The sequence below is a fragment of the Oncorhynchus masou genome, chromosome 22 (assembly GCF_036934945.1).
Source record: "Oncorhynchus masou masou isolate Uvic2021 chromosome 22, UVic_Omas_1.1, whole genome shotgun sequence".
NCBI classification, from domain to species: Eukaryota; Metazoa; Chordata; class Actinopteri; order Salmoniformes; family Salmonidae; genus Oncorhynchus; species Oncorhynchus masou.
In genome coordinates, this window is record NC_088233.1 from 17680801 (window position 1) to 17705470 (window position 24670).

General features: G+C 42.2%; 2 protein-coding genes across 3 annotated transcripts in view; both read left to right on the plus strand.

Moving 5' to 3' along the window:
* Nucleotides 1-1648: 1648 nt before the first annotated feature.
* On the plus strand, nt 1649-19002 carry parvaa (parvin, alpha a; the record flags this gene model as incomplete). The annotated part of the gene is given in 8 exon segments (XM_064929005.1): nt 1649-1856; nt 2036-2104; nt 2107-2145; nt 16047-16102; nt 17321-17389; nt 17477-17578; nt 18680-18752; nt 18971-19002. Coding segments are annotated over 8 exon segments (648 nt in total), but the record flags the coding sequence as incomplete, so codon positions are not given.
* The window catches only part of LOC135509109 (transcriptional enhancer factor TEF-1-like), a 102569-nt gene continuing 93979 nt past the window's right edge, over nt 16081-24670 (plus strand). For both annotated transcript variants that reach the window (XM_064929458.1, XM_064929459.1), the window contains exons 1-5: nt 16081-16102; nt 17321-17389; nt 17477-17578; nt 18680-18752; nt 19299-19406. In XM_064929458.1, the coding sequence (XP_064785530.1) occupies nt 19365-19406 (42 nt within the window). In that variant the 5' untranslated portion in view covers nt 16081-16102; nt 17321-17389; nt 17477-17578; nt 18680-18752; nt 19299-19364. The remainder of the gene's footprint in view (nt 16103-17320; nt 17390-17476; nt 17579-18679; nt 18753-19298; nt 19407-24670) is intronic.

Here is a 24670-nt window from a genome sequence, read left to right on the forward strand (position 1 = left end):
CAGTGCAGCAAACTCTCTCCAGAAGTTCAGTGAGGATCTCTGAATGATCCAATGTTGACCTAAATGACTAATGATGATAAATACAATCCACCTGTGTGTAATCAAGTCTCCGTATAAATGCACCTGCACTGTGATAGTCTCAGAGGTCCGTTAAAAGCGCAGAGAGCATCATGAAGAACAAGGAACACACCAGGCAGGTCCGAGATACTGTTGTGAAGAAGTTTAAAGCCGGATTTGGATACAAAAATATTTCCCAAGCTTTAAACATCCCAAGGAGCACTGTGCAAGCGATAATATTGAAATGGAAGGAGTATCAGACCACTGCAAATCTACCAAGACCTGGCCGTCCCTCTAAACTTTCAGCTCATACAAGGAGAAGACTGATCAGAGATGCAGCCAAGAGGCCCATGATCACTCTGGATGAACTGCAGAGATCTACAGCTGAGGTGGGAGACTCTGTCCATAGGACAACAATCAGTCGTATATTGCACAAATCTGGCCTTTATGGAAGAGTGGCAAGAAGAAAGCCAATTCTTAAAGATATCCATAAAAAGTGTTGTTTAAAGTTTGCCACAAGCCACCTGGGAGACACACCAAACATGTGGAAGAAGGTGCTCTGGTCAGATGAAACCAAAATGTAACTTTTTGGCAACAATGCAAAACGTTATGTTCGGCGTAAAAGCAACACAGCACATCACCCTGAACACCCTATCCCCACTGTCAAACATGGTGGTGGCAGCATCATGGTTTGGGCCTGCTTTTCTTCAACAGGGACAGGGAAGATGGCTAAAATTGATGGGAAGATGGATGGAGCCAAATACAGGACCATTCTGGAAGAGAACCTGATGGAGTCTGCAAAAGACCTGAGACTGGGACCGAGATTTGTCTTCCAACAAGACAATGATCCAAAACATAAAGCAAAATCTACAATGGAATGGTTAAAAAATAAACATATCCAGGTGTTAGAATGGCCAAGTCAAAGTCCAGACCTGAATCCAATCGAGAATCTGTGGAAAGAACTGAAAACTGCTGTTCACAAATGCTCTCCAACCAACCTCACTGAGCTCGAGCTGTTTTGCAATGAGGAATGGGAAAAAATTTCAGTCTCTCAATGTGCAAAACTGATAGAGACATACCCCAAGCAACTTACAGCTGTAATCGCAGCAAAAGGTGGCGCTACAAAGTATTAACTTAAGGGGGCTGAATAATTTTGCACGCCCAATTTTTCAGTTTTTGATTTGTTAAAAAAGTTTGAAATATCCAATAAATGTCGTTCCACTTCATGATTGTGTCCCACTTGTTGTTGATTCTTCACAAAAATAGTTTTATATCTTTATGTTTGAAGCCTGAAATGTGGCAAAAGGTCGCAAAGTTCAAGGGGGCTGAATACTTTCGCAAGGCACTGTAGCTATTGCACTGAAAGGTGGAGTGTTGAGAGGATGCATTGTGAGTGACATGATGGTCTCTCTGAACTCTCCCATCTCTCCCTCCCTACAGTGTCTGAGCTCCAGGAGGAAGGGATGAATGCCATCAACCTGCCACTGAGCCCCACCCATATGAATTGGACCCAGAAGACACCGTGTTAGATAAGTAGAGCATGTATCCCAATCTAAGAGCCCTGGTCATAAATTATGAAAGGTCTTAAAACTGGCTAAACTCAACTGTTCTTTCTGTTTCTGCAGAGGAGAATGAGGTCCGCACCATGGTCGACACCAACTCCAACAACGACAGCAAACTACAGGAACTCCAGAAGGTGCTGATTGACTGGATCAATGATATGTTGGTAGGAGAGAGGATCATCGTGAAGGACCTGGCTGAAGATCTATATGACGGGCAGGTTCTACAGAAACTCTTTGGTGAGGAACAATTCAAATCCCCTATTGGTTCTCCATCAAACTTAAAGAAACACTAATTCCACTCTACTACCAATCACCTTCTCCATCTGGCCTTTCTCTCTTTGACAGGAATGTCTTTATTTATGCTAAAGAAGACCACTGACCAAATGAATGCTGTTGTCTTTATATGCGTGTCGCAGAGAACCTGGAGGGGGAGAAGCTGAATGTGGCTGAGGTGACCCAGAAGCAGAAGCTACAGACGGTTCTGGAGACTCCATCAAGATCTCCGCCAGGAGCATCAAATTGAACTGTAAGTAAAGGCTGAGAAGTACACTGAACAGATATATATATATATATTTTTTTTTTCATTTAACTAGGCAAGTCAGTTAAAAACAAATTCTTATTTACAATGATGGCCTACCAGGGAACAGTGGGATAACGGCCTTGCTCAGGGGCAAAATGACAGATTTTTACCTTGTCAGCTTGGGGATTTAATCCAGCAACCTTTCGGTTACTGGCCCAATGCTCTAGGCTACCTGCCGCCCTGCATGTAAAGTGTTGATCCCAGAATGTTCATAAAGCACAAAAAGCTTATTTCTCTCAAATTTTGGGCACAAATTTGCTTACATCCCTGTTAGTGAGCATTTCTCCTTTGCCAAGATAATCCATCCACCTGACAGGTGTGGCATATCAAGAAGCTGATTAAACAGCATTATTACACCGGTGCACATTGTGCTGGGGAGAAAAAATGGGCACTTAGAATTTTGCCACATTTTGTCACAGCACAATGCCACATGTCTCAAATTGAGGGAGCGTGCAATTAGCATGCTAACTGCAAAAATGTCCACCAGAGTTGTTGACAGAGAATTAAATGTTCATAACTCCAACAACATTTGTTTTAGAATTTGGTAGTATGTCCAACCTGCCTCACGACCGCTGACTATGTGTAACCACGCCAGCCCAGGACCTTCAGTTTGCTGTTCAACGTTGTGAACAGAGTGCCCCATTTTGGGGGTATGGGCAGGCATAAGCTACGGACATCAAACAAAATTGCATTTTATCAATGGCAATTTGAATGCACTGAGATACCGTGGCGAGATCCTGAGGCCCATTGTCGTGCCACTCACCCGCTATCACCTCATGTTTCAGCAAGATAATGCGCAGCCCAATGTCGCTTTTTACATATGGGCTGTGTACAGGTACAGTGATCAGTAAGCTGCTCTGACAGCTGATGCTTAAAGTTAGTGAGGGAGATATAAGTCTCCCGCTTCAGTGATTTTTGCAATTCGTTCCAGTCACTGGCAGCAGAGAACTGGAAGGAAACGCAGCCAAAGGAGGAATTGGCTTTGGGGATGACCAGTAAAATAAACCTGCTGGAGCACGTGCTACGGGTGGGTGTTGCTATGGTGACCAGTGAGCTGAGATCAGGCGGGGCTTTACCTAGCAAAGACTTATAGATGACCTGGAACCAGTGGGTTTTGTGACTGACTGGTTTTCTGATCTACGCCTTTACATTTTTAAAGGTGCACTATATATTAAAAATTATGTGGACAACCCTTAAAATTTCTGGATTAGTCTATTTTTTTTTTGAAGAGCAGTGACTTTCAACGTGGCACCGTCATAGGATGCCACCTTTCCAACAAGTCAGTTTGTCAAATTTCTGCCCTGCTATAGCTGCCTCGGTCAACTGTATGTGCTGGTATTGTGAAGTGTAAACGTCTAGGAGCGACAATGACATTCTAGACGATCCTATGCCTCCAAATTTGTAGCAACAGTTTGGGGAAGGCCCTTTCCTGTTTCAGCATGCCAGTGGCCCCATGCACAAAGCCAGGTAAATACAGAAATGGTTTCTTGAGTTCGGTGTGGAAGAGTTTGCCTGGCCTGCACAGAGCCCTGACCTCAAACCCATCGAACACCCTTGGGATGAATTGGAACGCCGACTGCGAGCCAGGCCTAATCGCCCAACATCAGTAGCCGACCTCACTAATGCGCTTGTGGCTGAATGGAAGCAAGTCAAAGCACTAATGTTCCAATATCTAGTGGAAAGCCTTCCCAGAAGAGTGGAGGCTGTTATCCAGTGCATTCGGAAAGTATTCAGACCCATTTACGTTTTTATTTTTTACTTTGCAGCCTTATTCTAAAATGGATAAAATCTCAAATGTTCCTCATTAATCTACACATAATACCCTATAATGACAAAGCAAAAACCGTTTTTTCTTCTTTTTTTTTTTTTGCAAATGTCTAAGAAATAAAAAACAGATCAAGTATTCAGACCCTTTGCTATCAGACTAGAAATTGAGTTCAGGTGCATCTGTTTCTATTGATCATCCTTGAGATGTTTCTACAACTTGATTGAAGTCCACCTGTGGTAAATTCAATTAATTGGACATGATATGGAAAGGCACACACCTGTCTATATAAGGTCCCACAGTTGACAGTGCACATCAGAACAAAAACCAATCCACAAGGTCAGAGGAATTGTCTGTAGATCTCCGAGACAGGATTGTGTCGAGATATACACTACCGTTCATAAGTTTGGGGTCACTAAGAAATGTCCTTGTTTTTGAAAGAAAAGCACAAAAAAAATGTCAATTTTAAAATAACATCAGAATTCATCAGAAATACAGTGTGGACATTGTTAATGTTGTAAATGACTATTGTAGCTGTAAACGGCTGATTTTTAATGGAATATCTACATAGGCATACAGAGGCCCATTATCAGCAACCATCACTCATGTGCTCCAATGGCACGTTGTGTTAGCTAATCCAACTATATAATTTTATTTATCCGTTATTTTACCAGGTAAGTTGACTGAGAACATGTTCTCATTTGCAGCAACGACCTGGGGAATAGTTACAGGGGATGAATGAGCCAATTGTAAACTGGGGATTATTAGGTGACCATGATGGTTTGAGGGCCAGATTGGGAATTTAGCCAGGACACCGGGGTTAACGCCCCTACTATTACAATAAGTGCCATGGGATCTTTAATGACCTCAGAGAGTCAGGACACCCGTTTAACGTCCCAACCGAAAGACGGCACCCTACACAGGGCAGTGTCAAAGCCCTGGGGCTTTGGGATATTGTTTTAGACAAGAGGAAAGAGGGCCTCCTACTGGCCCTCCAACACCACTTCCAGCAGCATCTGGTCTCCCATCCATGTACTGACCAGGACCAACCCTACTTAGCTTTTTGATTTTAAGAAGCAATAAAACTGGCCGCCTTTAGATTAGTTGAGTATCTGGAGCATCACCATTTGTGGGTTCGATTACAGGCTCAAAATGGCCAGAAACAAATAACTTTCTTCTGGAACTCGTCAGTCTATATTGTTCCGAGAAATGAAAGCTATTCCATGTGAGATATTGCCAAGAAACCGAAGATCTCATACAATGCTGTGTACTACTCCCTTCACAGAACAGCGCAAACTGGCTCTAACCAGAATAGAAAGAGGAGTGGGAGGCTCCGGTGCACAACTGAGTAAGAGGACAAGTACATTAGTGTCTAGTTTGAGAAACAGACGCCTCACAAGTCCTGAACTAGGAGCTTCATTAAATAATACCCGCAAAACATCAGTCTCAACGTCAACAGTGAAGAGGCGACTCCGGATACTGGCCTTCTAGGCAGAGTTCATCTGTCTAGTGTTCTTTTGCCCATCTCAATCTTTTCTTTTTGTTGGCCAGTCTGAGATATGGCTTTTTCTTTGCAACTCTGCCTAAAAGGGCAGCTTCCCGGAGTCGCTGTATGTTGCGTTTTGTTTTTGTTCAGTGTATGCCGTATTCATTAGAGCACACCATAGAAAAACGTTTTGCAATGGGAAGTTAAAATCATTGTTCTTATTGGACAAGTTCAGCTAGTCCCTCCATGTTTCAGTCCGTTTCCTCTGTTTGGTTCTAATGAATGCAGCCCTGGAGAGACAGACTAAGTGGTCCAACAGATGGACTACGTGGGTACGTGGGTGATGTTCAGCTAGTTAAGAGTCCATACTTTGCTTACTGACAATTGAGTTTTCTCTGCTTCCCTTTGCTTTCTCTATAATGAAGAGGAATGTCTGTCTGTATATTTTAGTGAAGCACTTTAGCTTTGCCTTGACGTCTCTGTTTTATGAAAGGATTTTAATAGGGCTGTGAAAATAACAGTATCTTCATTTTTTTTCCATGGCAAAAATTAAAACACGAAGCAGACCAAACTCTTTGGTCCTTTAAAAACCTGCTGTATGTACAATATTATGTGCTTATTTTGGAAAATAAATAAATGTGACTCTGGATGACAACATAAATGTATTTATTTCCAACATTATGGGTGTTTTCTTAAAGAAGTTACATCCGCTTCGTGTTTTGTTTCTTTGCCACGATACTGTTATCATAACAGCCCTAGAATACATGGGTGATTTTTCAAGTTTTAATGTCACATAGACAACAACAGTGAAATGCCTTTCCCCAACCCCAACAATGCAGTAATCAAGAACTATGTAATACTACAATTAACAAGGTAGTACAAAAACACACAAGATATACAAATAAGAAGAACACGATAGAGTAAATAAGCATACTATATACAGGGTCAGTTCCAGTACCATATTTACAATGTGCAGGGATACTGGATCGATGTTCAGCTAGCAAAGAGTTCATACTTGTGTCACTGGTCATTGAGTTCTCTGCTTCCGATTGAGTTTTCCCTCTTAATGAGGAGGAATGTCTGTCTGTACATTTCAATGAAGCGCTTTAGTTTTGCCTTGATGTCTCTATTTTCTGAAAGCTTTTTAACCAGAAGATGGTAATAGCACTTAGGAATTGTTTAAACAACATGTTTGTATGAGAAAATGAGAGGAGTGAAGTAATCAAGGAAATGTACAGTGCCTTCAGAAAGTATTCATACTCCTTGACTTATTCCACATTTTGTTGTCTTACAGCCTGAATTCAATATGTATTAAATATATTTATCTCACCCACCTACACACAATACCCCATAATGACAGTGAAAACATATTTTTAGAAACGTTTGCAACTTTATTGAAAATTAAATGAAATGTACATAAGTCTTTACACCCCTAAGCACCTTTGGCGGCGATAATAGGCAGTTAGGAAAGCAAAGGCGTTTTCAAACAGAAATGTTCATCCTGTAGCATAAACTCCAAAAAGTTTTTGGGACACTGTAAAGTCCATAGAGAATAAGAGCACCTCCTCCCAGCTGCCCACTGCACTGAGGCTAGGAAACACTGTCACCACTGACAAATCTACAATAATCAAGAATTTCAATACACATTTTTCTACGGCTGGCCATGGTTTCCACCTGGCTACCCCTACCCCGGTCAACAGCCCTGCACCCCCCTCAGCAACTTTCCCAAGCCTCCCCCACCCAAATCCAGATAGCTGATGTTCTGAAAGAGCTGCAAAATCGGGACCCCTACAAATCACCCGGGCAAGACTTCTGGACCCTCTCTTTCTAAAATTATCCGCCACAATTGTTGCAACCCCTATTAGTACCCTGTTCAATCTCTTTTGTATGGTCTGAGATCCACAAAGATTGGAAAGCTGCCGCGATCTCCCTCTCTTCAAGGGGGGAGACACTCTAGACCCAAACTGTTACAGACCTATATCTATCCTACCCTACCTTAGCAAGGTCTTTGAAAGCCAAGTTAGCAAACAGATCACCAACCATTTTGAATCCCACCATACGCTATGCAATCTGGTTTCCGAGCTGGTCATGGGTGCACCTCAGCCACGCTCAAGGTCCTAAACAATATCATAACCACCATCAATAAAAGACAGTACTGTGCAGCCGTATTCATCAATCTTGCCAAGGCTTTCGACTCTGTCAATCACTGCATTCTTATCGGCAGACTCAACAGCCTTGGATTCCCTAATGATTGCCTCGCCTGGTTCACCAACTACTACTCAGATAGAGTTCAGTGTGTCAAATCAGAGGGCCTGTTGGCCAGATCTCTGGAAGTCTCTATGGGGGTAACACATGGTCCAATTCTCAAGCTGAATCTTTTCTCTGTTTACATCAATGATGTTGCTCTTGCTGCTGGTGATTCTCTGATCCACCTCTACGCAGACGACACCATTTTGTATACTTCTGGCCCCTCCTTGGACACTGTGTTAACTAACCTCCAGACGAGCTTCAATGCCATACAACTCTCCTTCCGTGGCCTTCAACTGCTCTTAAATGCAAGTAAAACTAAATGCGTGCTCTTCAACTGATCGCTATCTGCACCTGCCTGCCTGTCTAGTATCACTACTCTGGATGGTTCTGACTTAGAATATGTGGATAACAACAAATATCTAGGTGTCTGGTTAGACTGTAAACTCTCCTTCCAGACTCACATTAAGCATCTCCAATCCAAAATTATATCTAGAATCAGCTTCCTATTTCGCAACAAAGCATTCTTCGCTCATACTGTCAAACATACCTTCGTAAAACTGACTATCCTACAGATCCTTGACTTTGGTGATGTCATTTACAAAATAGCCTCCAACACTCTACTCAGCAAATTGGATGCAGTCTATCACAATGCCATCCGTTTTGTCACCAAAGCCTCCTTCACATACTACCCACCACTGCGACCTGTATGCTCTCATTGGCTGGCCCTTGCTTCATATTCGTTGCCTAACCCACTTGCTCCAGGTCATCTATAAGCCTTTGCTAGGTAAAGCCCCGCCCTATCTCAGCTCACTGGTCACCATAGCAGCACCCACCCGTAGCACGCAGTCCAGCAGGTATATTTCACTGGTCACCCCCAAAGCCAACTCCTCCTTTAGTCGCCCATCTGTAAATTACCCACCCAACTACCTCATCCACATATTGTTATTATTATTTTTTGCTCCTTTGCACCCCAGTATCTCTACTTGCAGATTAATCTTCTGCACATCTATCACTCCAGTGTTAATTGCTAAATTGTAATTATTTCACCTCTATGGCCTATTTATTACCTTACCTCCCAACTCTTAATTTGCACACACTGTATATAGACTTTTTCTATTGTGTTATTGACTCTACGTTTGTTTATTCCATGTGTAACTCTGTTGTTTGTATCGCACTGCTTTGTTTTATCTTGTCCAGGTCGCAGTTGTAAATGAGAATTTGTTCTCAACTGGCCTACCTGGTTAAATTAAGGTGAAATAAAATGTAGCTTTGAGTCGTCTTGGGTACGTCTATCAGTTTTGTAGTCTGGAATGGGGATTTTCTTCCTTGCAGATTTGATCGTGCTCTGTCAAGTTAGATTGGGAGTAGTTGTGAACAGCAATCTTCAAGTTTTTACACAGATTTTCAATGGTATTCAAATTTGTGTTTTGGCTGGGCCGCTCAAGGACTTTTATGTTCTTGTTCTGAAGCCATTCCAGTGGTGCTTTGGCTGTATGCTTGGGGTCATTGTCCTTTTGGACCAACATGCTTCAGGGTAGGGATCGTTTTAGATGGGTGATGAGCTGTGCCTGGTTTTCTCTAAATATAGTGCTTTGCATTCAGGCGAAATAGTTATATTTTTGTCTCATCAGACCACATAATCTTTTGCCTAATGCTCCAAGTCTTTCATGTGCCTTTTTTTTGAATTGCTGTAGAGACTGTTGTCCTTCGGGCATGTTCTCCCATCTCAGCCAATGTACTCTGTAGTTCTGTCAGTGTGGTCATTGGGTTCTTGGGTCACCTCCTTCACCATCAATCAATCAATTAAATATATTTATGAAGCCCTTTTTACATCAGCCGATGTCACAAAGTGCTATACAGAAACCCAGCCTAAAACCCCAAACAGCAAGCAATGCAGATGTAGAACCATGGTGGCTAAGAAAAACTCCCTCGAAAGGCAGGAACCTAGGAAGAAACCTAGAGAGGAACCAGACTCTCAGGGGTGGCCAAGATGTTCAAAAGTTCATAGATGATCAGCTGGGTCAAATAATAATAATCACAGTGGTTGTAGAGGGTGCAACAGGTCAGCACCTCAGGAGTAAATGTCAGTTGGCTTTTCATAGTCGAACTTTCAGAGTTCAGGATAGCAGTTGCGGTAGAGAGAGAGTCGAAAACAGCAGGTCCGGGGCAAGGTAGCACCTCCGGTGAACAGGTCAGGGTTCCATAACCGCAGGCAGAACAGTTGAAGCTGGAGCAGCAGCATGACCAGGTTGACTGGGGACAGCAAGGAGTCATCAGGCAAGGTAGTCCTGAGGCATGGTCCCAGGGCTCAGGTCCTCCGAGAGGGAGAGAGAGAGAGAATTAGTGGGAGCATACTTAAATTCACACCGGACTCACTCTAGCCCCCCCGACACAAACTATTGCAGTATAAATACTGGAGGCTGAGACAGGAGGGGTCGGGAGACACTGTGGTCCTGTCCGACGATACCCCCGGATAGGGTCAACTATGCAGGATATAACCCCACCCACTTTCCCGAAGCACAACCCCACACCACTAGAGGGATATCTTCAAACCACCAACTTACTACCCTGAGACAAGGCTGAGTATAGCCCACGGAGGTCTCCCCCACGTCACAAACCCGAGGAGGACGCCAACCCGGCCAGGAAGATCACGTCAGTGACTCGACCCACTCAAGTGTTCACCTTCACACCTCTGGGCCAGACTACACTCAATCATAGGACCTACTGAAGAGATGAGTCTCCAAGGTCCTTCTTGCCCGGTTGCTCAGTTTGGTCAGATGGCCAGCTCTAGGAAGAGTCTGGGTAGTCCCATATTTTTTTCAATTTCCCAATGATGGAGACCACTGTGCTCTTGGAAACTTTCAACATTCAAGAAAGTGTTTTATACTATTCCCCACATACACTACATTACCAAAAGTGTGTGGACACCTGCTCATCAAACATTTAATTCCAAAATCATGGGCATTAATATGTAGTTGGTCCACTATTCTGGGAAGGCTTTCCACTAGATGTTGGAACATTGCTGAGGGACTTGCTTACATTCAGCCACAACAGCATTAGTGAGGTCGGGCAGTGATGTTGGGCGATTAGGCTTGGCTCTCAGTCGCCGTTCCAATTCATCCCAAAGGTGTTCGAGGGGGTTGGAGTCAGGGCTCTGTGCAGGCCAGGTAAGTTCTTCCACACGGATCTTGACAAACCATTTCTGTATGGACCTCACTTTGTGCACTGGCGGAATTGTCATGCTGAAACAGGAAGCTCTCCAAGCTGTTGCCACAACGGTAGAAGCACCAAATCATCTAGAATGTCATTGTATGCTGTAGCATTAAGATTTCTCTTCACTGGATTTAAGTGGCCTAGCCCAAATCAGCCCCGACCATTATTCCTCCTCCACCAAACTTTACAGTTGGCACTATGCATTCGGGCAGATAGAGTTCTCCTGGCATCCGCCAAACGCAGATATGTCCGTTGGACTGCCAGATGGTGAAGCGTGATTTATCACTCCAGAGAACACATTTCCACTGCTCGAGTCCAAAGGGGCGAGCTTTACACCACTCCAGCCGACACCACTCCGGCTTGTGTGCAGCTGCTCGGCCATGGAAAACCATTTCATGAAGCTCCCGACGAACAGTTCTTGTGCTGACGTTGCTTCCAGAGGCAGTTTGGAACTTGGTAGTGAGTGTTGCAACCGAGGACAGGCAGTTTTGACGTTTTTTTTAAATTTATTTTATTTCACCTTTATTTAACCAGGTAGGCCAGTTGAGAACAAATTCACATTTACAACTGCTACCTGGCCAAGATAAAGCCAAGCAGTGTGACAAAAACAACAACAGAATTACACATGGGTAAACCAACGTACAATCAATAACACAATAGAAAAATATATGTACAGTGTGTGCAAATGTAGTAAGGTTAGGGAGGTTGGTAAGGCAATAAATAGGCCATAGTGGCAAAATAATTACAATTATAATTAATTATAGAAATAATTATTTAGCATTAACACTGGAGTGACACATGTGCAGATGATGATGTGCAAGTAGAGATAATGGGTGCAAAATAGCAACAAAAATAAATAACAATATGGGGATGAGGTAGTTGGGTGTGCTATTTACAGATGGGCTGTGTACAGGTACAGTGATCTGTAAGCTGCTCTGGGAGCTGATGCTTAAAGTTAGTGAGGGAGATATAAGTCTCCAGCTTCAGGGATTTTTGCAATTCGTTCCAGTCATTGGCAGCAGAGAACTGGAAGGAAAGGCGGCCAAAGCAGATGTTGGCTTTGGGGATGACCAGTGAAATATACCTGCTTCGGGTGGGTGTTTCTATGGAGACCAGTGAGCTAAGGCGGGGCTTTACCTAGCAAAGGCTTAAAGATGACCTGGAGCAAGTGGGTTTGGCGACGAATATGTACGGAGTGCCAGCCAACGAAAGCATACCGGTCGCAGTGTTGGGTAGTATATGGGGCTTTGGTGACAAAACGGATGGCACCATGATAGACTACATCCAATTTGTTGAGTAGAGTGTTGGAGGCTATTTTGTAAATGGCATCGCCAAAGTCCAGGATCGGTAGGATAGTCAGTTTTATGAGGGTATGTTAGGCAGCATGAGTGAAGGATGTTTTGTTGCGAAATAGGATGCCGATGTGAGTCTGGAAGGAGAGTTTACAGTCTAACCAGACACCTAGGTATTTGTAGTTATCCACATACTCTAAGTCAGAACCGTCCAGAGTAGTGATGCTCGGCAGGCGGGCAGGTGCGGGCAGCACCTTTTATTAACATTTAAGAGCAGTTGGAGGCCATGGAAGGAGTGTTGTATGGCATTGAAGCTCGTTTGGAGGTTTGTTAACACAGTGTCCGAGGAAGGGCTGGATGTATACAGAATGGTGTTGTCTGTGTAGAGGTGAATCAGGCAAGAGTGATATCATTGATGTATACATAGAAAAGAGTAGGCCAGAGAATTGAACCCTGTGGCACCCCCATAGAGACTTCCAGAGGTCCGAACAACAGGCCCTCCCATTTGACACACTGAACTCTATCTGAGTAGTAATTGGTGAACCAGGCGAGGCAGTCATTTGAGAAACCAAGGCTGTTGAGTCTGCCGATAAGAATGCAGTGATTGACACAGTTGAAGGCCTTGGCCAAGTCGATGAATACGGTTGCATAGTATTGTCTTTTATTGATGGCGGTTATGATATCGTTTAGGACCTTGAGCGTGGCTGAGGTGCATGGACAGCTCTGAAACCAGATTGTATAGTGGAGAAGGTACGGTGGGATTTGAAATGGTCGGTGATCTGTTTGTTAACTTGGCTTTCAAAGACTTTAGAAAGGCAGGACAGGATGGATATAGGTCTGTAACAGTTTTAGTCTCGAGTGTCTTCCCCTTTTAAAGAGGGGGATGACTGCGGCAGCTTTCCAATCTTTAGGGATCTCAGACAATACGAAAGAGAGGTCGCAAAGGCTAGTAATAGGGGTTGCAACAATTTCAGCTGATAATTTTCGAGAGGGTCCAGATTGTCTTGCCCAGCTGATTTGACGGGATCCAGATTTTGCAGCTCTTTCAGAACATCAGCTATCTGGATTTTGGGTGAAAGAGAAGCAGGGGGGCTTGGGCAAGTTGCTGCGGTGGGTGCAGAGCTTTTGGCCGGGTAGGGGTAGCCAGGTGGAAAGCATGGCCAGCCGTAGAAAAATGCTTCTTGAAATTCTCGATTATAGTAGATTTGTCAGTGGTGACAGAGTTTCCTAGCCTCACTGCAGTGGGCAGCTGGGAGGAGGTGCTCTTATTCTCCATGGACTTTACAGTGTCCCAAAAACTTTTTGGAGTTTGTGCTACAGGATGCAATTTTCTGTTTGAAAAAGCTAGCCTTAGCTTTCCTAACTGACTGTGTATATTGGTTCCTGACTTCCCTGAAAAGTTGCATATCGCGGGGGCTATTTGATGCTTATGTCCGGCACAGGATGTTTTTGTGCTGGTCAAGGGTAGTCAAGTCTGGAGTGAACAAAGGGCTATATCTGTTCTTAGTTCTACATTTTTGGAAAGGGGCATGCTTATTTAAGATGGTGAGGTAAGCACTGTTAAAGAACAACCAGGCATCCTCTACTGACGGGAGGCCAGTGCTACGCGCTTCAGCACTCGGCGGTATTGTGTGTCAGGAAAGGGGATAGATACTGAATGCATTCAACTGAAATGTGTCTTGCGCATTTAACCAAACCCCCTCTGAATCAGAGAGGTGAGGGGCTGCCTTAAACAACGTCATCGGGGAGCAGTTGTTGTTGGGGGTTAACTGCCTTGCTCAAGGACAGAATGGCAGATTTTTACACCTTGCTGGATCTGGGATTCGAACCAACAACCTTTTGGTTACTGGTCCAATGCTCTTAACCGCTAGGCTAGCTGTAGATGGGTGAGGAGAAATGTATTTTTTCATCCTTTTAGAGTTGTGGAATAAGTCAAGCGGTATGAATATTTTCTGAAGGTACTATACACATTCTTCAAGGTAAGAGTTTTGTTTTGAAAGAAGCATGAATGTGTGAAATAACTACATCAAAAAGAGAAACACTTGTATGACATGATGGAGTCTTTGATCAAATTTACCGCAGACTTTTGTCACCCAAGTGCTAACTCAATCAATGCAATTGTTCCCTGCTTTTAACCTATTCTTTTAAGCTGGGGAAAAACACTTAAGGGGGATGTAACACACTCCTCTGTTCTGATCCACTTAGCCTGAAAGGATCAAACAGATATCAGAGGGCTTTTAGATACCTCTCCTTTAATTTAGCATTTTAGTAGGGAGAAATCAAAGCCTTGTTTACTTTATTGATTGTTCTTTCAACCATTCAAAGCTAAAGCAAATCCCCTTTTCTGTCTCTCTTGTCCAGCTGTACATGCTAAGAGTATAGTGGCCATTCTTCACCTGTTGGTGGCGCTGTCTTAACACTTCAGAGTACCAATCAGACTTCCTGACCACGTGTCCATCCAAGTAGTGGTGGTTCAGGTACTGTACATCTTATTGGGCTTGAAATATAGTACACATGGATGATATTAGAAATAGCCTAAGTATCTGAAGTCGTAAGTCAATAACTTTGCTATACATTCTTATAAATGTGATGAATAATAATGAAATACTCCCACTCTTTAGATACAATTATATGCCCCTTTAATGCAAGGCAGATTCTCCTGTTTCATTTGGCATTTTGTCTTGTCTTTTTTCTCAGAAAAGGGAGGGAATTCTTCAGTCCCGCCAGATCCAGGAGGAGATCACAGGCAATACAGGGTATGTCAGCTCTCAGCTCGCCTCTTTTCTCATTGATAGAACTCGCACTCCTCACAAAGTCTGTTATGTCAGAGATAGAGGTTTACCTTAGTACACCTTAGTAGTACCTTAGTACGCCACATGATATCATTGCCTCTTTCAAAAACACAATGCCATCTTATTTCCAATATTTAGTACTTATACATTTTCTCTCTCAAATGCAATCCCTCCTGCAGCCTTTATGAAAGGCTATTTTCTGAAATAACTGCATTCTATTATAGGTGTTCAAGCACAATTGTTTTGCCAGCATCTATGAACACAGTAGACCATTGTATGGACAGGGATGTGTGGTTCCTTGCCAGTGTAGCACAGCCCCAGCTGAGGTTGGAGCGGTCCAGCAGGCCCATAGCAGCTGGGGAGATAAGTGGGCGCGCAGTGCGCTCATATTATAGTCATGGTCACAGGGTTGTTATCATACAACCTGGACTGTTGCCCAGCCCTGCCACTGTCATTAGAGATTACACCATGAAGAGAAGGAGCGCTGTGTGTGTGTGTGTGTGTGTGTGTGTGTGCGTGTGCGTGTGCGTGTGCGTGTGTGTGTGTGTGTGTGTGTGTGTCCAAGCCATCCCTTGTTAGCCTCCTTTGTCTGATAGCTGTTGGGATGTTGCAGCAGCCCCTTGACCCAACATGCCTGGCTCCTCTGACAATACCACAATGGAGACATCCATTTTGTTAAATGTTCACCTATTATGTACACCACCAACATTCCTGTTTATCTGGTTGACATAAACGTATCAATAGGACTTGTAGAATAGAAGTATGCTGTTATATAAATGTAATTCAGTTCTTTGTCAGCTGTCCTTGCAGACCAAATGTAGGTTTATAACTTGTTTTCTTATCGTTTCCCTCAGGGCTTTATCTGGGAGATATGGTAGGTGCTCACTGTTTATTCTCTACTGATACATTTTCATGAGTCACCATGAACAATGGACATTTTTGGTCTTCAAGGCACAGTTTTCAGTACTTGTCATTGACTACCGTGACATTTTTTTGCATCGTTTCTTTGATTAATGGTATGACCGTTCTCTCCGTCCATTAAGAGCCAGATGCTTTCGAAGCCCTGTTTGACCATACTCCAGACAAGCTCAATGTGGTGAAGCAGGTACTGTGTGTTATTTGTTAATACGGTAGCAGTGTTTTATTGTACTGTTGCTATTGTTTTGGCTCTACTCCAGCACATGATACAATGACTGAGGTTAAAGCGTATTCGGTCAGCTTTGATTGTAGAGTTTTTTCATCCATATCTGATGAACAGTTATGATATTACAGCACATTTTGTACATAGTCCCCCCATTTTAGGGAACCAAAAGTATCTGGACAAATTCACTTACAGTTTTGTGTGTATTAAAGTAGTCAAAGGTGTTGTATTTGGTCCCATATTCTAAACTTGTGACTACAAACTTGTTCTAATGCATTTTCAGTTTGTTTTGATTGAGTTTTAGATTATTTAGTGTCCAAAATAAATTAATGGTAAAAAACTCAAATGACACAATACATTATTTACCATTAATTTCTATTGGGCACAAAATAATCTGAAACACAACCAAAACAAACTGCAAATGCATCCAACAAGTTTGTAGAGTCACACATTAAGAATATAGGAACAAATGCAAAACGTTTGAATAATTTACATTTCCAATGCAGCCGTTATTTTCTCTCAATATCAAATAATTTCTGAGTAACATTTAAGTTCCTTAATGTGATTGTTTTCAATTAAAATAGTTAAAAATATATAAAAATAGCTTCTTAGCAAAGAGCAGTTTCTCAAGCAATAATTTTGCTTGGACTGTCTGCAAGTGGTCTGAGTGGGGAGGGGGAATTGAAAATGTTCTGTTGTAGGCAGAGATGTTTGGAACTCTCTTATTGGTCTATTAACTCATTTAATGCATGGTGATGTCACAATGGAAGACCAAATCTTCAGACCAAACAGGCTGAAATGTCTGTCTTTTCAAATAGCTCTTACACTAAATGGGCATAATCATAATTTAAAAAATGTCACAGTATTATTCCAACCTAGTCTGGAAACATATATACAACAAAGGAAAATCACATTGGTGACTGCACTGGGCCTTTAATACATATACAACTAAATTTGTCCAAATGCTTTTGGTTCCCTATAATTGGGGGACTATGTACAAAAAGTGCTCTAATTTCCCAATTGAAAATACCCTCAATTTAAAGCTGACACTCTGCACTTTAAGATTGCAGTCATGTACTATTTTCAAATCCAAAGAGCTGGAGAACAGAGCCACAACAACAACACATGTGTCACTGTCCAAATACTTCAGGATCTCACTGTAAATGGCTGCTGTTTCCACAGACTCTCATCGCCTTTGTGAACAAACACTTGAACAAGCTCAATCTGGAGGTGGCTGAACTGGACACACAGGTACAGTATATGAACTAGAATTATCTAACGAGAATCATACCTCAACTTATATATTAAAAAGAAGAACCATGTTTTTTTCATCTGTAGTTTGCTGACAGTGTTTACCTGGTTCTGCTGTTGGGACTGCTGGAGGGCTACTTTGTTCCGCTCTATAATTTCTTCCTGACAGATGAGAACTTTGACCAAAATGTATGTTGACATTTACTCTCCATTTTGCTAAATTGTATATGTTCTATGTGTGGTGTACTTTAATGACAGTGAACACACTAGTTTCATACATTTCCAGCAAATAATGATTTGATGGCCCTAATTGTTGAAAAATACATTGGAATTAAACGTAATTCAATCATTTGCATCATTGTTCAATTCAAGAGTTATAATCCTTCAAAATGATTTGCTGATATTAGTATTTATCATATAGATTATTCCTTACTGCCCGACAGACAATGTGCAACCCAATGTGCAACCCAAAGCCTCTTGAGCCTCTTGACAGCTATTCTTAGCAGGCTTTCTAAAGGGACGCCCTGTCAAACCTGAGCCTGGGTCCTCTCCTGCAGGCTGTGCTGTGCCAAGCAGAGTGGGCACCCACCCGCAGGCAGCATCTGTAATCTGCTCCTGCACAGGAAATCAATAAGTGGCCAAGAGATTAGCACTAATGCAGAGAGAGGGAGGGGAGCAGGGACAAGGGGTCCTTTCAGGGACAGGCACTATAAAGGAGTGCCCTCTACGCGCCTGAAGGAATCCTCCAATGGTTGATCTTGCTTGATTTCTACACCGCCCTCTCTCTCCTGCTCTCCCACTCACTCTGTCTCAAGATCTCTCTCTCTCCTGCTCTACCACTCTCTCTCTCTAGCTCTGTCTCAAGATCTCTCTCTCTTGCTCTCACTCTCCCAAGCTTTGGCTACTAATTATCCTCCATATTTCCTAAATCTCCTTCAACCCCTAGCTGATCTGTTCTAAGAAATACCAGGCGCTGCACTGACACTCAGTACCACACTTTTACATCAACCAACTCAACCAAACAGAAACCACATTCTGACTGAAACACCTCCCCCTTCCTCTAATATTTTAGAAGGTGCAGAGTGAGTTTTTGTTTCAGCTGAAAAGGGGTTATAGGTTTATTGAGCTGATGTTTCCACACCGAGGTACATGTGGCTGGGGAACTGTGATGACTTGTGTGAATTGTATGCATTGTGTGTTCGTTGGAGAGCTGTTTCCTCATACTGTAGCCTACCTTTGCGGGGCTCTTCTGTCCTGTAATGTTGCTTTCATTGTGTTTCTGTCATGCAGGTGTACAACGTGTCCTTCTCCTTTGAGCTGATGCAAGATGAAGGTCTGGAGAGACCCAGACCCAGGCCTGAAGGTAGGTGTTCTCTTTTAGGATGCCATTATATAGTTGCTATGGACAATTATTATGTTTTGTTTTTAAATAAAATAATTTTGATGCTGAACCGTCTCTAAATAAATTATTTGTTTATGAGAATTCTGTCAGGCAGTAAGCCCTAACAGCAGTATTCTCACATACAACCAAGTCTGGAAGAAGTTTCTCTTTATGCCCTTTCACTCTACCAATCCATTCAGTGAATCTCAAATGCCACACTATGTTGAAGTAGAAGCACCACACACCAAGCCCCTTTGTAAATGGGTTTTCTTTTGGGGTTCTGTGTGTGTAATTAATGTGTTTTATAATTTGTCCTTAGAATTATGTAGTAGTGTGTCTGACTACATGTTGAAACACACATTCATGTTCAGTGTTCATTGGCAGTACGATTTGTCATTTCTGAATCGGAATGCTTTTCTCAGGGTCAAAACACTTCCTTTATTCCATATCCTCCTTGATTTCTATTCCAAAATATGTTTTTAGTGACTGCTGTCTGTATGTGTTTATTCATATGTTCTTATTTCCCAGATATTGTGAACTGTGACCTCAAGTCCACGCTGATGGTGCTGTATAATCTCTTCACCAGATACAGAAATGTGGACTGAATATGTGGTGTTGTTGGCACTCATTTTACTGGTAAATATTCAATTGCAATTTTCACAATTGCATGCTTCAAGGGAAGCTTTTTAATTATGCCAAGAGCACTACGAACCAATCCAGGACATTAAGCATTTATATTATGAAACAACAATTTAGCAATAGATTGTACCAAATATTGTATGTGCCATAATAATAACTATAAATTGTATGTGCCATTTTTTACTTGTCTGCAACTACACTAAATATACATTACCAGTCAAAAGTCAGGACACACCTACTAATTTCAGGGTTTTTCTTTATTTTTACTGTTTTCAACATTGTAGAATAATAGTGAAGACATCAAAACTATGAAATAACACATATGGAATCATGCAGTAACCAAAAAAGTGTTAAAACATCAAAATATATTTGAGATTCTTCAAAGTAGCCACACTTTCCCTTGATGACAGCTTTGCACGCTCTTAGCATTCTCTCAACCAGCTTCATGTGGTAGTCACCTGGAATGCATTTCAATTAAAAGTTAATTTGTGGAGTTTCTTTCCTTAATGCATTTGAGTCAGTCAGTTGTGTTGTGACAAGTTAGGGTTGGTATACAGAAGAAAGCCCTATTTGGTAAAAGGCCAAGTCCATATTATGGCAAGAACAGCTCAAATAAGCAAAGAGAAACGACAGTCCATCATTACTTTAAGGCAGGTCAGTAAATCTGGAAAATGTCAAGAACTTTTAAAGTTTCTTCAAGAGCAGTTGCAAAAACCATGAAGCGATATGATGAAACTGGTTCTAAGGAAAGGAAGACCCAGAATTACTTCTGCTGCAGGGGATAAGTTCATTAAAACCTCTTGATACTCCCCATCCCGGATCCGGGATCGTGAATAAAGCCTCAGGCTCATTAGCATAACGCAACGTTAACGATTTCTGAAAATCGCAAATAAAATGAAAATAATGCGCCTGCTCTCAAGCTTAGCCTTTTCTTAACAACACTGTCATCTCAGATTTTCAAAATATGCTTTTGAACCATAGCAAATCACTAGCTTAGCATTTTGAGTAGCATTTAGCACGCAACATTTTCACAAAAACCAGATAACCAAATAAATAAAATCATTTACCTTTGAAGAGCTTCGGATGTTTTCAATGAGGAGACTCTCAGTTACATAGCAAATGTTCAGTTTTTCCTGAAAGAATCTTTGTGTAGGAGAAATCGCTCCGTTTTGTACATCACATTTGGCTACCGAAACGAACCGAAAATGCAGTCACCAAAATGTCAAACTTTTTCCGAATTAACTCCATAATATCGACCGAAACATGGCAAACGTTGTTTGGAATCAATCCTCAAGGTGTTTTTTCACATATCTCTTCATTGATATGCAGTTCATGGAAGCCTGCTTTCCCCTCAGAATCGCATGGAAAAATACCAGCAGCTGAAAAAGACGCACCAATTTCGACGGAGGACACCGGGCGGACACCTGGAAAATGTAGTCTCTTATGGTCAATCTTCCAATGATATGCCTACAAATACGTCACAATGCTGCAGACACCTTGGGGAAACGACAGAAAGGGCAGGCTCATTCCTCTCGCATTCACAGCCATATAAGGAGACAATGGAAAACGGAGCCTCAAAAATCCTGTTGGTTTCCTGGTTGCCGTTTCATCTTGGTTTTGCCTGTAGCTCCCGTTCTAGGGCACCCACAGAGAATATCTTTGCAGTTCTGGAAAATTCAGAGTGTTTTCTTTCCAAAGCTATCAATTATATGCATAGTCGAGCATCTTTTTGTGACAAAATATCTTGTTTAAAACGGGAACGTTTTTCATCCAAAAATGAAATTGCGCCCCTAGAGTTTCAAGAGGCACCTCAGATTGCAGCCCAAATAACTGCTTCACAGAGTTCAAGTAACAGACACATCTCAACATTAGCTGTTCAGAGGAGACTGTGTGAATCAGGCCTTCATGGTCAAGTTGCTGCAAAGAAACCACTACTAAAGGATGCCAATAAGAAGAAGAGACTCGCTTGTGCCAAGAAACATTAGCAAAGGATATTAGGTAGAAATCTGTCCTTTGGTCTGATGTGTCCAAATTTGAGATATTAGGTTCCAACTGCCGTGTCTTTGAGAGATGCAGAGTAGATGAACGGATGATCTCTACATGTGTGGTTCTCACCGTGAAGCATGGAGGAGGGGTTATGGTGTGGGGGTGCTTTGCTGGTGACACTGGTGTGATTTATTTAGAATTCAAGGCACATTTAACCAGCATGGCTACCACAGCATTCTGCAGCGATACACCATCACATCTGGTTTGTGCTTAGTGGGACTACCTCCAGACTGTGTAAGGGCTATTTGACTAAGAAGGAGAGTGATGGAGTGCTGCTAACCAGGCATCCACAATCACCTGACCTCAACCCAATTCAGATGGTTTGGGATGAGAAAGGACCACAGAGCCAAGGAAAAGCAGCCAACAAGTGCTCAGCATATGTGGGAACTCCTTGAAGATTATTGGAAAGGCATTCCAGGTGAAGCTGGTTGAGAGAATGCTAAGAGTGTGCAAAGCTGTCATCAAGGCAAAGGGTGGCTACTTTGAAGATTCTAAAACTTTTGGGGGGTTACTACATGATTCCATATATGTTCTTTCATAGTTTGGATGTCTTCACTAATTATTCTATAATGTAGAAAATAGTAAAAATAAAGAAAAACCATTGAATGAGTGGGTGTGTCAACTTTTGACTGGTACTGTATGTAGTTTGTTCATAAAAGTCTAGGTAAAACAGTCATTGTATGATTGTTTTTTTATTGGTATTTTATTGATGATAATTGCTCTTTTAGTCTTTAAAATGGTTAAGGGCGCTGTACTGCAGCGCCAGCTGTGCCATCAGAGACTCTGGGTTCGCACCCAGGCTCTGTAGTAACCGGCCGCGACCGGGAGGACCGTGGGGCGGCGCACAATGGGCCTAGCGTTGTCCGGGTTAGGGAGGGCTTGGCCTGTAGGGATGTCCTTGTCTCATCGAGCACCAGCGACTCCTGTGGCGGGCTGGGCGCAGTGCGCGCTAACCAAGGTTTCCAGGTGCACAGTGTTTCCTCCGACACATTGGTGCGGCTTGGTTGGTTTGTGTATCGGAGGACACATGACTTTCAACCTTCGTCTCTCCCGAGCCCGTACGGGAGTTGTAGCGATGAGACAAGATAGTAGCTACTAAAACAATTGGATACCACAAAATTGGGGAGAAAAAGGGGTCAAATTGAAGAGAAGAAAACAAAACAAAAAATGTTCTTTCAAAAGGTTGATGTAGTGATGAACTTGTTTTCATTCACTTACCCTTCTCTACTTTCATTACTCGTTTCCACTGGGTGCCAACGACGTGGTTGTCGATTAAGGCAGCCCCCCCCGCCGCACCTCTCTGATTCAGAGGTTGGGTTAAATGCGGAGGACACATTTCAGTTGAATGCATTGTTTTACAACTATCCCCCTTTCCCTTTTTAATCCTTGATAAGTGCCTTCATTTAAACATACTGTAGGCCATTACTAGGAAGACACCACTTAAAGTGCTGACTGATTTTAATAAGTTATTTTACTTAGTCTCAAATGTTTCAGGTATCATGTGATTAAAAAAATTATAACTAAATGAAATTCCTAAATGTTTAAATGTTAAAACACTAATTTTATAAACTGAAGCTATCCTTTTGCAGCTGTCTAAAGGTGTGAAAATCTGTCAGACGTGGTTGTGCAAACGCTGTGATTGAAATTATATACACTACAATCCATATACACTGTACTTGAATTACTGTAGGTACGTTAAGAGTTAATTTATCCATAGTTTGTATTACTTATCTGTTAATTCTGAAATGAAACAGTCAATCTATGGATATTGTGCTGATTGAATGTTATTCCATTACTGTCATGTTACCATAGGTCTCAAACTCACTTCTCCCTCTTCAGAACAGTATATGATATTTTGGAAGGTTTGATTAGAACAGTGTTTGTAGCATGTCTCAGCTTTCCAGAAAATGTCCTGTCGTAATATTTCTACAATAGAGCTGAATGACCTCTACAATACTATTAAAGATTGGTAGCAGGTGGTCACTGGTTGGGAAACAACAGGACAACTAGGTTATTTCTGTATTTTATCATTTGAAGGTTACCCGGTGTACCAATGTATTAGGCCATGTGCCCTTTAGCTATATGATATTTGGATGTAACTGTAAGAAGAGAATACAGCTGTGCTTTTATTTTGTAGTTTTCGCAATATATTTGAGTACACTACCACCCAATAGAGAGAACATATACCAGAAAAGAACACCAGAGTAATTACCTGCTCTTGTAAAGATGTCTTGACTCATGGATGCTAGTGGTTTCCCCGTTAGAGGGCAATTACCCCTCTCGCTCCACATCCCTCTCTGCCTTTATTCCTTCATTACCTGTCCTCACAAGAGAGCTAGTATTTGTGCATCTGCCTCTCACACCTCACCTCTAGAAACAAGCAGCATGCCTTATAATGTAGAGAGTACAGAAGAGGAGAACTAAGGGACCATTGGCAGAGATGTAAAGAAAATAATTTGATACCTCGGGCCCCCTTTTTATTTGCATGTGAGGATTGATCATTTATTTTTGGACATGGCTAAACACATCTAGGCTAAACATGATAACGGAATAGACAATGTCTGCTCCGTTAGGTTGCTTTCGTCATGGGTCATGTGACCTGGCTTCACTCTGTTGGGATATTCACATGCTCTTAAGAAACCAGGGCCAACATCGAAGGCTGGGGCATTCATCCATAACATTACAGGCAGCCCTGTGGACTATGAATCAGAGAGACGATTGGTGCACAAACATATCCATGTGTTTATGTGTAACGTGACATCAACCTCTTCAAATGTCTCATTTGAAAAGGCCTGCTGCTAACCTGTTATCCTGTAACACAATCCCTGAGAAGAACCACAGTCATCCAATGAATGTACATACCCTTCTTTCATCAGACCATTTGGAATTCATGAATGTGCAGAGTGAATGCGACTCCATCTAAGTTATAGAAACAGTGGGTTATATGATCGTTTACAATTAACCTGAAGTCCTGCTTAGTCCACTATGAGCTTTAATTGTCGTAAAATCCTAAACCTGCTTGCATTGATAACCGTCATATTTATGTCTCCTAAGATGACCTTCTGGTATAACGACAGTGTAATAATGAATGCAAGTGAATTTATGTTGCATGGAAGAAATGAGAAATGAAATTATTCTCAATCACTGTAGGGCTCAAATGAAATTTTCAGTCCCAGAGGCTCAATTGTCAATGATCTGAAAGCATTTGGATGCTC